This window comes from Vespa crabro, chromosome 3 (genome assembly GCF_910589235.1).
Source record: "Vespa crabro chromosome 3, iyVesCrab1.2, whole genome shotgun sequence".
Taxonomy (NCBI): domain Eukaryota; kingdom Metazoa; phylum Arthropoda; class Insecta; order Hymenoptera; family Vespidae; genus Vespa; species Vespa crabro.
Genome location: NC_060957.1, coordinates 5,346,838 through 5,359,813, shown reverse-complemented (window position 1 = coordinate 5,359,813; position 12,976 = coordinate 5,346,838). Strand labels below are relative to the sequence as shown.

At 34.1% G+C, this 12,976-nt stretch overlaps 2 protein-coding genes across 5 annotated transcripts in view; both read right to left on the bottom strand.

The window, feature by feature from the left end:
* Nucleotides 1-10,357, bottom strand: part of LOC124422540 (GTPase-activating protein CdGAPr) — a 32,575-nt gene extending 22,218 nt beyond the window's left edge. Inside the window, exons 1-2 of one of the 2 annotated variants that reach the window (XM_046959094.1) lie at nt 9,557-10,357; nt 2,655-2,858 (exon numbers count right to left, since the gene is read on the bottom strand). In XM_046959094.1, coding sequence (XP_046815050.1) covers nt 2,655-2,723 — 69 coding nt within the window. In that variant the 5' untranslated portion in view covers nt 2,724-2,858; nt 9,557-10,357. The remainder of the gene's footprint in view (nt 1-2,654; nt 2,859-9,556) is intronic. The other variant, XM_046959093.1, reaches the window with a different exon arrangement.
* A 198-nt stretch (nt 10,358-10,555) lies between these two features.
* On the bottom strand, nt 10,556-12,945 carry LOC124423017. 3 transcript variants are annotated; one of them, XM_046960239.1, is made up of 6 exons: nt 12,821-12,894; nt 12,372-12,400; nt 11,894-12,274; nt 11,422-11,750; nt 11,262-11,352; nt 10,556-11,153 (listed from the first exon to the last, which is right to left on the bottom strand). In XM_046960239.1, exons 3-5 carry the CDS (start codon nt 12,191-12,193, stop codon nt 11,340-11,342), a joined length of 642 nt encoding a protein of 213 aa, XP_046816195.1. In that variant the 5' UTR covers nt 12,194-12,274; nt 12,372-12,400; nt 12,821-12,894; the 3' UTR covers nt 10,556-11,153; nt 11,262-11,339. The 3 variants fall into 3 exon arrangements, with proteins under 3 accessions (XP_046816195.1, XP_046816194.1, XP_046816193.1); XM_046960238.1 differs by lacking the exon at nt 12,372-12,400 and having other exon boundaries at nt 12,821-12,945; XM_046960237.1 differs by lacking the exon at nt 12,372-12,400 and having other exon boundaries at nt 12,776-12,892.
* Nucleotides 12,946-12,976: the final 31 nt, after the last annotated feature.

Below are 12,976 nucleotides of genomic sequence, written 5' to 3'. Positions count from 1 at the left end.
CACGATCCTATCTAGATGGATCGATAAACGCGCTTGTACATACACGTCGAGGTACAACGAACTACGAGCTTACGTAGATATAGAAAAATATGGCTATTCGTGGCTCTCCTTAAATAGATTCTCATCCATCTTCGGATAGCTATCGACGGTACGAAATACAAGTTAGAGAGAGCCTATAGAATGCGTAGGAGGTTGTCGGATGATAGTTCATGGTCCGGAAATTATTTGCATTAAAAAATAAAACTGAAGAAGTATAAAAAGTTATAGAAATCCCAATTACTTCATTTTATTATTCACTAAACTGTATTTATCATAAAAAATAATTAAAGAGAACGCGATTATCTTTTCGCTTGGATTAATTCCAATTACATCGTCTATCACATTAATTATTACTCTCTATCGTAACTTCTGGTACCGACGATTGTCGATAAACGACGATAAAAAATGAAAAAGGAAAGGAACATTGAACGGTTATAAAAGAGAAAGAGAAAGAAAGAAAAAGAAAGAGAGAGAGAGAGAGAAAGAAGAAGAAAAAGAAAAAAGAAAGAAAGAACAAACGAAACAGAAGAATGTAAGAGACGCGATAGTAGAAATGAGATAAACAAGTTGAAAGAGAAGATGATCAAATTCGTCTGTAGACGAACTGAAACGAGAAGAGGCTTCACCAGTTTTAATCGAATTTACTCGTCGTCTCTAACTCGAAAATAAGATGGAAGGAAACCAGTCGCGACCAGTGTTTACTTTGCCCAACGTTGAGAATTGATGATCTGATCTGATCTTGTACGATCGTGATACATGACTTACGTGATACGAAGTTTAAGATAACGCTCGATACATACATGAAGATGATAATCGGATACGAGTTTGTAGAAAGAAAAAATGAAAGAAAAACGAATAGAAATGAATAGAAGAGAGTGAGAGAGAGAGAAAGAGAAATAGTGAGAAATAGAGAGTATCTCTCGAAACTGGACGACGATCAAGGTTGACGCAAAGACAGAGAACTGCTGTATCGTAACTGTTACAGATCGATCTAGCCGTGACTCTAGAAGACATGCGCTCTCGAGAAAGCTCTCTGCGGTTGTCTATTGGTCCTTTCTATCTCTCTCTTTCTCTCTCTCTCTCTCTCTCTCTCTCTCTCTCTCTATATATATATATATATATATATATATATATATATATATAGAGAGAGAGAGAGAGAGAGAGATATATATATGTGTATATATATATATGTATATCTTACTCAGTTACTCTCTTTACAAACCACCACATAGAATCAAAAGTTAAGCGAGATACACATGTATATAGATGATAATCCTCGATCGATTTGAGAGAACGCATATCGCTTTAGACCTATATAATTTTCCTTGATGGTCCCCAACGAAGATCTGAAATCGTTTCTTCTATCGATAAGAGAGAGGGGGAAAGAGAAGAAGGAAGAGAGAGAGAGAAAGAAAGAGAACGATTGGCATTGATTTAAGGATGTATAGATAGACTCTTCATATTATCGAACGATATTCTTAATTGGGAACACACTCGTTCGATAATCTAAATTATGTCAGTAATTAAGTGATATTGAACAAAAATATAATGAATTGTTGTTTTTTCTTCTTTATGTATAGGCATTCATATTAATAATTTTTCCTTATAGACACACACACACACACACATGCGCACGAGCGTATTGTGTGTATGTTTCTTTTTTTTATTTTACATATATCATTAATATTTATGTAACTCGAATATTTGTTATATAATTTATATATAATAATAAAAGAATTTATATATATATATATGAATTTTACATATATATGGATATAAATTATACACTTGTATTTATTTGGTCAGTATTTTGAATAATTAAGTAGTTTATAAAATAAAATATCAGTATATATGAATATTTTAATCAATATGTATAATAAAATATCAATAGATAATATAAGTGATCGGTATAAATAATGAAATACTAGGGATGCATTTGGGTCTGTTATAAATACTGAGAATCTATTTATAAAGTACCGACAAATTATTATACTTACAAATATTTTAATTAAAATACTGACTATTTTTTAATCGGTGTTATACTAATCAGGTATATTACCTACTGATATTTTATTATTTAAAAGATTGCTTTAAATAATGATATCAATAGTTAATATAGAGTGATCATTATAAATAATTAAGGTCAGGGTTACTTATGTATAGCGTTTATTAGATTTATTACTGATCATGTATGTATTTATAAAATAAATATTATAAATTTATGTAATAGTGACTTATATTTTCTATAAGTACTAACCATTGAATTAAAACATTGAATAAAAATGTTAAAAAATATTGAACCAATAAATAAGAGCCTAAATGATATATAATAAATATTTTAATTAAATAATAAATAACATTTCGAAATGGATGAACGAATTAAGATGGTTAAATAATAATGTAGATAATGAAAAAGAGATCAATTGAAAGATATAGAAAATATAATTTCAAATTTAAACGACTTATCAGATTATTTGAAAACTAATTATCCCGTTCTAACGATTATAAGAAACGAAATTGCCTCCAAGGGAAGGATGAAGGAGGTTAGATATTGTACTTACCGAAAACGAAGAGGAAGGGGAAGAAACAGTGCTTATCGAATTTGCGGAGCTCACCTTCGCGGTTTGTGGCTCGATGTCGGTGAGCCGATGAGCGCGAGGTCTCTCTTGCGCCGGTCCTGGCATCCTTTGCAACCTCTCCGTTGACGAGGACGAGGAGGACGAGGATCCAGGCCTTTGGCCCGGTTTACCACGTGCCAGGATGACGGTAGTATATCTTTACTTTCCTCTCGAACGAATCATTCTTCCATGTTTATTTTTCTGCAAAGCAAACATCCTTTATATTAAAAATGGTGATAATAAAAGAAATATAGATTCTTTCTTTTCCCTATTCTCAACCACTTGAGAAAAAAATATAAAATCTTTTTCTTTTCTAAGAGATTTTTTTTTCTTTTTTTCCCCAAATAAAAAAATAAAAACATAACGTCCTGTTCAGCCTAACACTTTTTTTTCTTTCTTTTGGAAACGAACACACGTATACACGGAACGCACAGAAAGTGTTTTCTAATCACTCTAGCGAAGCCACACGCGTGTTAGTAGGCACAAATCTCATGATAAAACAATGATAAAATAGAAAGATATATATTACAAATCTATCATAACTTGCTGATTTAGTTGGTCGGTAAAGAAACAAAGCACTCAATGCTAGTCTTCTAACACTATTGCTTACGCAATAATTTATAAATCTTTTTTAAACGTAGTTTTTAATACATCATAACTCACTGATTGATCCTTTTGGAAATAGGGCTAACGATTTATAGGGGTCAATCTCTCAAACGAGCATCAGAAAGCGGATATGAGTAACGATCGTGTCGAAAGAAATGGCCGCTCCCTTTAATCATTGATTAAACTATTTTTTGGTTAAAAAAAAAGTATCGATTATTCAAAAACGAAATATAATAAAAAAAATAAATAAAAAAAGGAATAATATAAACACATTAATAATGATGATGATGATGATAATAATGATGATGATGATAATAATGATGATGATGATGATGATGATGACGGCAATGATAATGATAATGATAATGATAATGATAATGATAATGATAATAATAATAATAATGATAATAAGAATAATGATAATAATTCGCCACGGATGACGTCAATTATTGAAATTGTTTACATAGCTATGTGGTGTTATTTGTTATACATCGATTACCAAATGAATTAAAAAAATACAATTCGCACCTATCGAAGGTATTTGTTTTTAGAGCCACTACGAACGTGTTAAATGTATACACATAATTCCTCTGCACATAATTTCTCTAAATCTAAATTCTTCTTGGCATTAGCGTTATCGGATATAACATACGAAGAGATACTTACATATATATATATATATATATATATATATATATATATATATTTCAGCACTTTTAGATGAAGAGCAATTAAATTGAGCAACCGTACAACACTTTACACCATACGATATTCGTCGAAAAAATTTTTTTCTGGAGTGTGAGGAAGAAAGGACTTTCAATACTTATGGAAATACATATAATGGAACCATATAACATATATGGAAATACATATAAAACGGACATACATAACGTGTAGCAGAGATAAGTAAAAGTTACCAAAAATAGAAAGATACAAAGGAGAATATCGAATAATAAAAGAAACGTTTGAAAGAAATCTCTAGAGATAGAAAAAGAAAAAAAGAAAGAGAGAGAGAAAAGGAAAGAAGGAAGAAGCGGGACGGTGGGTGAGTGGTTATTAAGGTGTTAGAAGTTTCGATATAACAAACGTTACGTGAAACGTTAAAGTGTGATATTTACTGCACTGCATCGAACCGAAAGCGGTCGGATGGATATACTGTTTTAAAAGCCCACGACCTTGCACGGCCTACGGGACACTTACACACAAGTATAATATAAAATATATAACGCAAAGAGCACGAGGGCCTCTTCGTGACCTTTGTCGAAACGGGGAATGATCAAGGGGGGCCGACGAAAGTCGGCCAAGCAAAACGCAACCTCACCGTAGCGGAAACTTCTTCTGAACGCCATCGAAGAAATATAACTTTGTGATTGTGTTCGTCGAGCGAGACCGTTCATTTTCTGGAGAATCGAAATCGTCGAGAACGAACTCGCGAAAGTTGAAACATTGAGTTAATCATTTATCTTTTTTTTTATTTTTTCTATTTTTGGTGTCTTTCTTTTCTCTTTTCTTTCCTTTTTTATATTTTTATTATTTTTATTTTCTCATTTTCTTTTTCTTTCTTTTCATGATTATGGTTATACGAATAATTGAATCATCTCAAATGCAAATAAAATAGGTGAGTTGGACACTTTCATAATCACCGAGACAAATAACGCGGTATCCGGTCGAACGAACGAGCCACCCTTCTTCATCAACCGGTTGGTTCATCATCGGAGCTCGTTCCTCTCTTTCACAAAGAAAGAATCTGTCTTTCACGAAGAGGAGAATATCCGGCTGCGCGAGCTTAACCGACGAAGGAGAGAAAGATGAGTCGCGCTCTCCCTCCCTCCCTCCCTCTCTCTCGCTCTATCTATCTATCTTTCTTTTTCTCTTTCTTCTTTTTGCTTGTATTTCATTTCTTCGCGAGTTCGGAAGATCTCGCGCAGAGTCTCCTTCGCGGCCGTGAAGTGCAACGGAAATAAAAATGTAAGAAAGCCGCAAGTAAAAAGTCCAAGCCACATCCGTTCGCTCGAGACGCGAGACTGCTGCGCATCGTAGAATGACTTAGAAGCCCAAGACCGGGCTAATTAAAAGAGATAAGAGAGTAACGTAACGAATTTTTTTTCTCCCCCGAAGAAACCGAGTCACTTCGATTATATACGATACTATATACTATCTTCGAGAAATATATTTCTTCTAACAAAGTTCGAGTGATCAAATCAAACGAGAAAAATAAGAAAAGGAAAGAAAATAAGTAAATAAATAAATAATAAATAAAAAAAAACCAGTTTTCTTCGCGGTGGTTCAACTTTCTTGTATACATATATATAAGACAAACACACATACTATATATATAATGTGTGTGCGTGGTTTCTTCGACGATAAACTCGATCGATAAAGTCGAATCCATAGAAGTTGATTCGACTCGAGCCTGTTTGGGCTTCGTCATCCTGCCGCCTAAAAGCAGATACGAGAAGAGTGGTGACCGTACACCATACTACTAAAGTGCGCTTATATATATATATATACATAATATATATGATATATAGAGAAAAGAGCGTACATATACGTAAACCAACACACATAATTTGTACAAACATATATATCATACATATAGGTATAGAGAATAGTAGATAACGACGACGACTGAAATTTCAGCATGGCGAGTTCGTCGAGCGGAGACGAATAGGATGCAGACTCTGTCTGCAAATTCAAACGCAAATCTTCGCACGCTAATATCGCCCAACTGACAAATCTGTACATTAGTATATGACCGAGATATATACGAATCATGGATTTATGGTAGTATAAACCTCTCGGAGAATTGCGTGAAAGCTAACGCGATAGATACATCTATCCATACATATATAGATACACACATACACAATATATACATACGTCGTAACGACTCGCACGTGCGAAACCGAAGCCGACAATAGGACATGGCACGCGCTTGGCATTTTTAGTGTGATGCCGTGCGAACATTGAAGAAACAAATTAGAGAAAGAGGAAACGAAAGAAAGTGAAGAATTAATTAATAAAAATGAAATATTTAGATTATTCGACGAACGTAAAGAACAAGACATATTGTGAATGATGTGTTTAAATTACATTTATTATGGAAGTGTGTATATATATATATATATATATATACATATATTTCGTTCTTTCAAGAAACGAAATATTTCGAGACGTTTACGAGATGTCTGTTTTTTCTTTTTTTATTATTTTTCCTTTTCTTTTCATTTTTATCTATTCATTTTCTTTTTTTATTGGATATTTCAGTACATATGGTCTAAATATGCGTTTATTGCCAGAGATATCCCGCCGACACGCAAAGATCGTTTTTCTTGGTGTACCAGCTTACGCAATGGGTGCGACATGAGGATGATACGCGAGGGGTCATGACGAGTCTGCTTAAAGAGACCCTCGAAGAGTTATGTGGAGGCAAGCTACTCTATAATGTGATTGCATGTGTGTTCGCATATATACATATATATGTATGTCCTTTGCAGAAAGAAGAAAATACGTATGTAATTGCGAAAGTATCTGAGAGAAGCGTAATTTATCGTTTTTCTTTCTTTTTTTATTTTTTCTTTTTTTTTTTTTTTTTTTTTTTTTTTTTTTTAATTCATTTAACTCGATCGATAAAAGAAATCTACTTTCGAAATTTGACTACTATATGTTCTTTATAGATTTATCGACGAAGAGAAATTTTGATATAAATTGTACGTATCGGTAAAACAGAACAAATATTGAGGAGTTACTTAGTTGCCTATTCGATGATATTTTACGATACGTAAAATGTGTTTCGTTCGAAGCTTTTATCAAACTTACTCCTCTTGCAAAAGGGGAAAAAGGAAAGAAAAAAAGAAAAAGAGAGAGAGAGAGAGAGAGAGAGAGAAATAGAGGGTAGAATTGCATGCGTGGAAACGAAACATACGCAAACCAATATCATTGTCCACCCCTTCCTCCCTCCTATCGCAACGATAGACGCAAACGTCTGTGACAGTTTTAACCCTCCTGCTGTCGTTCTCTTGGTTTACTCGAGAAGTAAACGAAGCTAATCGTATTGTCAGTCGGCCAGGTTCGAGTGTCGTTCAACCGACATACTGTTTACAAAATAAGGGATGATACTACTGAGCACCCTGTTCTCATTGTTGTTACAAGGAGTCGTAGAAAACGCACGCGTAAAAGACACATTTGTAGAAAAGATCAATACATACATACGCAAATAAGAATGTATATATTGACTACAGAATTGAATTTCATCTTGATACTATAAATATATAGAGAATACCTTTTGCATTTCCAAGCTCCCATGCATAGACTCAACGATCTTGTACGCACCTGTCTCCCCTTTTGTCTCTCTACTCTCCTCAAGGACGTAACAAAACAGAATTGAAAGTATATACCTTCCAAATATGGATCCTTCCTACGAACGTATTGCTACACGTTCTAAATAGAATAGATCAAGACGTAGAGAAATAGATAGGTGAGGGGGGAGAAGAGAGGAAAGGAGAGATTCTAATAGAAAAATATTTTTATAATTATATTTCCACGATAGAAATCCATAGGTTAGTATCAAAGAAATCATGACGATTAAATATATATACAGATTTATCTTAAAACGAAGATACGTTTTTTAATTGTAGTATAAAAGAAACGATCAGTTTTCTTGAAAATTGTTCATGAAAAGTTTTAAGTCGAGTTCTCACTGCACGATATCGTCATACTTGGCTCGTAACGTGCCTCCCCTACTCTTTATCTTACTATCTATCTCTCTTGCTTTCTTCCTCTTTCTTTCTTTCTTTCTCCTCCCGTCACGTGAGAAAGCATCGAATTTGCGCTCGTACGTCCGGGTGGTGCCGACGACGCAAAACACGATGCGTCCTCACACTAACGTCTTATGGTTGTGTTGTTGTGTCGTTGTCGTTGCTACATATAATCCTTTAATCCTAACTCCTCCCATACCCTTGTTACTTCAACAATAATTTCTATAATTAATAATAGTTTTCGTAGTTTTTAATAAAAGGATATCGACAAATAGTTGATATATATATATCATATATATAATAACATATATATAATATATGATACACAGTATGTGTATGTGTGTAATATGATATACTATATGTATGTCGTGCATGTGTGAATGTGTTTTTTCACATATCACAGTAACTTGTAAAACGTGTTAATAATAAATATCCGTATTTCTTTAATTCTCTTTCTCCTCTTTCGTACAGAATAATTCTTGATTATGTCATAGGAAGTCAATTGTCATATGGGGACACTAAACTATATACGTACATATACATCCATATGTATATAGGATAGACAGAGACATGTACACAAGGTGAGTCAATAATATCTATCACACCAGGTGAAAAGAAACAACTTCATTTCACAGAACTTTAGGACGATGCAATTGCAATCATGAATATTACGAAATATATCAGTAAATCATATATATATTAGAACATCACATCCGTGATATGATAAAATTTCGATGAAACATTTTTTCCTTAGAGTTTAAACGAAAAGCTATATTATTATACTTAGTGGCACTTTAGTAATCATACTGATTCGTTCTGTTTATATTATCAATAAACCGATCAACTATATATATATATATATATATATATATATATGTATATGTATATATATATATATATATTTACTACATACTACACACGCATTTATAATTCGAAAGAATCATACTTTACGACCGAGATTCGATTCGTCCTCGACGTTAAACACAGGTGAGCCGCGAAGGAAAACTGGTGGAAGAGAGGGAGGGAGGGGGGAAAGAGAGAGAGAGAGAGAGAGAGAGAGAGAGAGAGAAAAAGAGAGAGAGCTAAAGGGAAGTAAATACGGAGAAGGAGATCGCGCTCATTTTCATTCGCGTCGCGCGCGCTGATATTCGCGGGTGCAAATAAGGCCGCACAAAAAGGGACGAAGAAAGATGTTCACGAAGAAGACGGAGCTCGCATGCCAACCACCTCTTCGTAAATCTCTCTCTCTTTCTCTCTCTCTTTCTTTCTCTCTCTCTCTCTCTCTCTCTCTCTCTCTCTCTTTCTCCATTTCTCTCTCGTCTCTTTCCGTACACCCTGCGTGTATTAATAATACGCGTCACAAACACAGTCTTACCGTGTATCAACCACATGAAAAACACACACATACAAAAGTAGAGGAAGAGAAAAAGAAAAAGAGAAAGAGAGAGAGAGAGAGAGAGAGAGATGCAACCTACATGCGGGAATAAATCTACGAATGTAGGATTCGAGAAACCGCTAAAAAAGAAATGTACTTACGTACTTACATTGAGTAAGTGTGAACGTGCGTGTATTCACCACCACTCCCGAGTTGAGAACCCCTGGGCATAGATCGGCGAGACTTCACAACGAAGAGAGTACCGATGATGATGATGATGACGACAACGGCGACGACGACGACAAAGATGATGATGACGATAATGACGATGATGATGATGACGACAACGACGACGATGACGATAACGGTGATAATAATGATGAATAGAAAGTGGAGTTAATACGAAAGGACGACGATGAAGGAAAACACACATTCGTCGCCGGAAAACGAGCCATGTTTTTTCTTTCTTTTTCGTTTACTTTTACAGCAGTTTGTCTTTCTCTTTCTATCTCTCTCTCTCTCTCTCTCTCTCGCTCTCTCTCTCTCTCTCTCTCTCGCTCTCTCTCTCTCTCTTATTCGTGTTCTCACTTCTCTCTTTCTCTTTCTACTGTATCTCTCCTCTCTCTCCCTCACTCTCTTTTTCTTTCTCTCTCTCTCCTTTATTCCCTTTTACTGTGTCCCAAGCGTGCCTCTTCTCACTTTTTATTTTAGTATAAGGAACGAAATGGATTTTACGTAAACTGACGTCTTTTTCTGACTCCTTCCATATCGTCACACACACGCGCGAGAAGATGTGAGAATCGTTAAGGGCCACCCCGAGATTGTCGAAAAGTTAACCTTCGTCGATGAGATATACTACGAAAGCGCGACGCTGTTTTCAATGCGCTGTCAGCCCAGCAGACCCGCCTAACCTGACCCTCTCGTTCCGGCTACGAGCGGCCCGTATATGGAGGGGAGGGAGCAGGCCACTACCGCGCAACCATTTCTACGCATAACGTCATGTCATTTCTGCTCTTAGACCCGCGAAACTTTAAACTCTTTGTTGACATATTCTTGTCCTTCAAGACAGATGTTTCTTATTAATTATGTTATGTTCCTTCATAAACGTTTTTTAATAATATTTTGTTCTTCGTAGTTTCATGGTTTAAAAAAAAATCATAATTTATACATATTGTTTTATTAGGTATTAAAAAAAACGTACTTTTTGTAAATATTCTTTTTAAAAGAATAACAACGAGATTTAAATTCCAAAACTTTCATATTCTCTTTCATAATATAAAATGTTAATATCGACAAATGATAAAAGGTTCAATGATCAACGATGAAAAATTATAGGGATAGAAGAGACTTATCTAAAGCAAATAGATCAAACTATAGATAATACTTGAAAGGCAGGCACATTATAGAAACTTTGGTGGAATATCGATAAGGTATTACTTCTTACACTTGATTATGTTATCGTACTAACGATACGTCGATAACCTTTATACAGAAGGTCCTTTAAATTCAAAGCCATCAAGTTTAGATGCTTCTTCCTAAGAAATTTGCATTTCTCGTAGGAAAACAATGGCGCGACCAAAGCATAGAACTCCTCTTTTTTCTCTCTTGCTCTTGTTGAATTCACTTAACCCATTAGTCTAGAGGCTTCCTAATAGTCGCTTCCGAGGAATGTAATAAGTCAGTACAACGGCCAGCATCGGACCGCATTCTGACGCATATACGCTCCCCGTCTTCTCATTGGGGGGATGCATTCTTCAGCTAAAAAGTACGCGTTAATAAAGAATATTCGATATAAAAAAAAGAGAAGAGAAGAAAAGAAAAAAGAAAAACAAAGAAAATAAATTTTTTATAACGCATTGCACTTACATCATTAAGCCATTAATATTCTTCGTACAATTTAGTATACTTATTTATTATTCATGAGAAATGATTCCCATTGATAGACTATTCTTCTTGTCTGTTAAATAAATAATTATGTAGATGAGATAACAATAAGAAAAGAAAAACCAACAGAAAAGATTTTTACTTTATGGAAAAGATATAATTTCCGTGAATCAACGGTAACAATTGGGTCATGAGCGAATCTCTCAGCTGTCCAGGATTTTCTGTTTTTAACAAAGCGAAGCACTTTTCTTTGAACTCGTTGTCTAAACTTTGCCGCACTATATCCGTCACTGCGGTGCTCAATATTTGGCATGTCTTATATTCATCATCGAGAGGAACGTGATTATTGTGTAGCATTCTTCTGTCGGTACGGTATGTTACCTTAACATTGGCATTTTCTCTACATAGAGAAGTGATTTCTTCCAATACGGTAACCTTGAATTTCTCAACGTCGCTTGCAGTCAGATTATACTACGAAGAGGAAACTTGAGATGTAATAATAAATAAAGTAAAGCAAAGAGTGAGAGAGAGAGAGAGAGAGAGAGAGAGAGAGAGAGAGAGAGAGAGAAAGAGAGAGAGAAGATACTGATGACGCAATTTTTCTTAAAACTTACCGACGGTTTAATCGATAAATATTTTCTACAATAAGAAAAATCAATAAATTTTGTTTTGTTCTGCTCATTTTTTAAAAGCAACAAACGCTTTCTCGGTGGGTAATGTAAATCGTATGTTACTTTAAAATCATTCTGCTCATCTTTCAGATATATCGTTGCGAGCATGTTTTTATAAGAATTATCCGAAATCAAATTCCAAAATATGTATTGTAAAATATTTAAAATATTGTGAGTATTGTTTGTGCAATATCCATAATTCGTCAATTGGATCGAATAGTGTCCGCCATATTCCTTCGACATTTTAACGTCTATGTGAATATACTTCGATTTTTTCGATGTAGAATATTGCGATTTCCATAGATCGAGAAAGCAAAACAACGCCTAGGAAAATGTTTAAAGTGTATGCAGTGAAAGTGAATATTAATACATATATATGTATTAATTAATATTAGCTGATCGACATGGTTAATTGACATACATATAAACAATATTATTCCTGCGTTTACTCTTGAAAAAGGAGAAGAAAAAAAGTTAGATCGTAATAATCGTGAAATCGTATTTTTTATAAAGATCGTTTTCACAATAATTTTCAAGATTGCTATGATATTGAACATAGATAAATTCTATTGAAATTATATAAAATATTATCGATGTGCATATATTTTTGTTTTCTTTTTCTTTTTTGATTAATAATGTTTTACGTGACAGATAAAAGAAGTAAAGAGATAAAAGTTAAATATAGATATACGAAATAGAAAAAGTTTTTTATGTTTTCATATAGGTAGGATTATCGATAGAGATAATATGAAATTGACGTCTGTTAAAGCCCACTAAAATAATTTGACAAAGAAAATTATATGAATGCGTAATTGTTATTGATACCCTTTTGACTATATTCCTCATTAAATTAACATCTAACGTCGATACCTCCATGATGATTGCTCAAGTAGCCTGTAGAATGTCGACCTCTAGGCGGTATAAGAAAAAAACACTGAGAAAAGAACCGAGGATGTTCGACCGATAAGGTAGACGTGAATTCATTAGTAGTTTAGCTAGAACAAGAGAGTGATAGAACATAGATAA

What these genes read in the sequence shown, in the direction of transcription:
- LOC124423017 (XM_046960237.1), bottom strand. Translation starts at nt 12,826, where the DNA reads ATGGAGGTATCGACGTTAGATGTTAATTTAATGAGGAATATAGTCAAA. An exon ending in TGAGGAATATAGTCAAAAGG is followed by an intron (nt 12,275 to 12,775) that starts GTATCAATAACA and finishes ACATTTTCCTAG; the next exon opens with GCGTTGTTTTGCTTTCTCGA. An exon ending in ATTTATCGATTAAACCGTCG is followed by an intron (nt 11,751 to 11,893) that starts GTAAGTTTTAAG and finishes TCCTCTTCGTAG; the next exon opens with TATAATCTGACTGCAAGCGA.